Source organism: Salpingoeca rosetta (genome assembly GCF_000188695.1).
Source record: "Salpingoeca rosetta unplaced genomic scaffold supercont1.22, whole genome shotgun sequence".
Taxonomy (NCBI): domain Eukaryota; class Choanoflagellata; order Craspedida; family Salpingoecidae; genus Salpingoeca; species Salpingoeca rosetta.
In genome coordinates this window covers 653669-657360 of record NW_004754912.1, presented here as the reverse complement: position 1 = coordinate 657360, position 3692 = coordinate 653669, and the positions used below count along the sequence as shown (strand labels likewise).

At 53.3% G+C, this 3692-nt stretch overlaps 1 protein-coding gene across 1 annotated transcript in view; it reads left to right on the top strand.

Moving 5' to 3' along the window:
* The first annotated feature begins 342 nt into the window (after positions 1-342).
* The window catches only part of PTSG_07403 (uncharacterized protein), a 10306-nt gene continuing 6956 nt past the window's right edge, over positions 343-3692 (top strand). Inside the window, exons 1-10 of the mRNA XM_004990846.1 lie at positions 343-389; positions 518-580; positions 871-951; positions 1194-1312; positions 1653-1741; positions 2018-2115; positions 2412-2591; positions 2846-2908; positions 3079-3227; positions 3379-3469. Coding sequence (XP_004990903.1) covers positions 351-389; positions 518-580; positions 871-951; positions 1194-1312; positions 1653-1741; positions 2018-2115; positions 2412-2591; positions 2846-2908; positions 3079-3227; positions 3379-3469 — 972 coding nt within the window. The 5' untranslated portion in view covers positions 343-350. The remainder of the gene's footprint in view (positions 390-517; positions 581-870; positions 952-1193; positions 1313-1652; positions 1742-2017; positions 2116-2411; positions 2592-2845; positions 2909-3078; positions 3228-3378; positions 3470-3692) is intronic.

Here is a 3692-nt window from a genome sequence, read left to right as displayed (position 1 = left end):
ACAAAAGAAAAAAAATAAATACCAGAAGTCGCAATTACTCAGTCACTATATACATATTTATTTTCCACCACTTTATAATAAAGAAAATAAAAGAGAGAAAACACACATCTCACAAAATCTCATCATATTATAGAATTCCACAGGATCTTCTTTTTTTGTAACGCGTCATAAGGGAGCCCCTCTGGTGATTTAAAAATGTCAAATATGTCACTAACTATTTGATGATTTGTGAAAAAAAGTATAAATGTGTTGTTGTGTGTGTGTGTGTGTGTGTGTGTGTGTGTGTGTGTGTGTGTGTGTGTGTGTGTGTGTGTGTGTGTTCATGCGTCGTGCCACTGCCGGAAGCAGATATGCAGGGGGAATTGCAAGTGTATGGAGGCCGGTTCTCCGTAAGTCGCGTGCGGTTTCGCTTTCGTGCTGTTTGTGTGCTTGGGTGTGTGTTTGCGATGCTTGCGATGGTCGCATGTCTCCACTTTCTCTTGACGCTGTTCGTGTCCCGCGTGCATCATCACCGCAGGGCTGGCAGCAGCGGGTCTGTTGGATCGATGACCAGACGCTTGTATGCGCCCCATCAGCAAACGTGTGTTCGTTTGTGTGTGCGCGTTCGTGTGTGTGTGTGTGTGTGTGTGTGTGTGTGTGTGTGTGTGTGTGTGTGTGTGTGTGTGTGTGTGTGTGTGTGTGTGTGTGTGCGATTGTGTGTGTGTGTATGTGTGTGCATCTCGTGTGTCTTGTGCAGGCGTCTCTGTGTTGCCACGTTCTTTTTCAGTTGCGCTCACACTCACACACACATGCTCACACATACACACATACTGGCACACACACACACACCTCTGATGCACTCGTATGCCCATCATCCGCCCTTTGCTGCAGGCAAAGCCCACGTTGAAGATGGACTTACAAGGCGCACAAATTGTGGAGGCCAGCAACCGCAACCTCTCCAACGCATTTGAGGTGAGTCAGTGGTGGTGGAGGGCAGAGAAGGATAGTGTTCGCACTTGTGGAAACCGCGCACAGCATGATGCGTGTGCATGTGATTCGAAGCTGGTGGCTGGCGTGGCACCTCGTACAAGCTGACCACAGCCTGCAACCACGGAGGCATGCATAGCACACCCACACACCCACACTCACTTGCCCAACGCAATTCTCCCCCCCCCCCCCCCCACACACACACACGTTCCCACGTGCCACTGCAGATCACGACCAAAGGGAAGACGCTGTCTGTGCAGGCTCCATCGCGAACAGACCTGGACAAGTGGTACGATGCCATCCGCAAGGCCGCCAAGTCATGTATCGACTGCACCCATCACCGCTGGTGAGTGGTTGTGTGTGTGTGTATGTGTGTGTATGTATGTGTGCGTGATTGTATGCGTGCGTGATTGTATGTGTGCGTGTATGTTGGGGGTGCTTTTTGCCTCTGTGGTTTTGTGTCTGTGCCTGTGCCAGCTTCGTTTGTTGTGTGCTTCGTTCATGACGTGCGCCCACGTGTCGCTGCTCAACCAACAACCAACAACCAACAACAAACAACAACAACAACCAACAACCAACAACAACTTAAACAACAACTTAAACAACAACAACAAACGACAAACAACAAACAACAAACAACAAACAACAAACAACACCAATCACGTGTATTTGCTGCAACACATCAGGTACTGTCGCCCCAGCAAGCGCACCCACCTGTGTGGCGCGTGCCAGCGCAACTGTGGCGGTATTGGCCAGAAACCGCTCGTCTGCGAAGGTATTGTTTGCTACTCGTTTGTGCTTGTGTGGATTCTTTGGTTCATTTCTTGTGGTTTGTTTGACTGTTTGTTTGTACATCTGTGTGCATGCTTGTGTTTCTGGCCACGCAAGTGCTGTTTGCATGTGTTCGCATGTCACACTGCGCAGCCATCCGCTCGTTTGACCGGATTGCTCCTCTTCACCTTTCATACGCGTGCACTGCCCTTCACTTTGCGTCATCTATGTCCCCCCCCCGGGCTTTCTCCTCACCTTGCCTCCACCTCCGCTTGTTCAGCGTGCCGGCTGTGGGTGCACAAGGGCTGCATACACGATGTGCAGCAGCCCTGCAAGTGGACCATCTACGAGAGCATCCCAGAGGAGTTTCGCTTCGAGGTAAGACCCGGTGTGGTACGGAATGTGTGCGTATGTGTATGAATGTTTGCGTTCATGTCTGTGTTCGTTGACGTTTACGTGTACGGTCACGTGTGCGTTTACGTTTACGTGTATGTGTACGTTTACGTGTACGGTTACGTGTCTGTATGCATTTTTCCCCGATTTGTACGGACGCGTCTCCGTTCATGCAATGATGCAAAAAGATGTGTGCCACCCTTTCGTCTCATCGTCACCCCCTTACTCCCTCGCATTGTCACGCACCCCCCCCCCTTCTTCCCGCCGCAACTCGCCACCAGAGCGACATCTGCCACCAGTGGACCGCTCGCCCCACCACGCGCGCATGTGACGTGTGCACAAAGGCCATTGACGGGCCGGCGCAGTTCTGCCTCTGGTGCAAGCAGACGGTGCACGGCGTCTGCCGCATGGCCCTCCCGCGCACGTGCAACCTCGGCAAGCACTCCCTCTCCATCATCCGGGTGTGTGTGTGTGTGTGTGTGTGTGTGTGTGTGTGTGTGTGTGTGTGTGTGTGTGTGTGTGTGTGTGTGTGTGTGTGTGAAAACGTGAGCCTGCACCACGTTGCATATGTAGCTCTTCTTGTGATCGCCTCATTACTCCAACGTCAACCAATTGCCGCTCCCATCGACCTCGTCATCCTCGTCATCACCGCCATCATCATCCTCCTCATCACCGCCATCATCATCATCTTGCGCGACCTGCACCCCCACTACAGCCGTGCGACATCTCCCGCAGCGTGACGCGCATCGCAGAGGTGTCCCCGCTCGGGCAGTACGTGGTGAGTCAAACAACGTCCACGATCGTGATGGTGCTGGTGGTTGAATGGACGGCGTGAGCAACGTGATTGACGACCAACGTCTTTCGAAAACACCAGCTCACAAATACACACGCACACATACACTCACACACACTCACAAATACACACACACGCACACACACGCACAACAGGTATCGCCCCCACGGAGCGCCAACCCGCTGATTGTGTTTGTGAACACGAAGAGCGGGAGCAACGACGGCGTGAGCATCCTGCGCATGATGCGCTTCTTCCTCAACCCGGCGCAGGTGTTTGACCTCAGCCACGGCGGGCCCGCCGCAGGGTACGTCCTGCTGCGATTGCAGCGTCGTGGTGGTGGTGGTGGTGGAACGAGGGTGAAGGGAAGGTGTGCGCTTATGCTCACGTTTGCGCACGTGCCCCGACTCACCATCAACCAACAAACCAACCATCCACCCACAACCACCCACCTTCAGGCTGCGCATGCTGCAGGACCGCCCGTCATTCCGGGCACTCGGCTGCGGCGGCGACGGAACAATCGGATGGATCCTCCATGAGGCTGACAAGGTGCCACGCACAGTGTGTGTGTGTGTGTGTGTGTGTGTGTGTGTGTGTGTGTGTGTGTGTGTGTGTGTGTGTGTGTGTGTGTGTGTGTGCCTCGTGTCGCATTCTCCCAATTGATCTCCAATGGCATTGAGTGACGAATTCATGTCCTGTTTTCTCACGCATATCCTCCTCCCCCTCCCACCTACTACTTCCTTCGTGGCTACTTACTAACCCGCACACACAC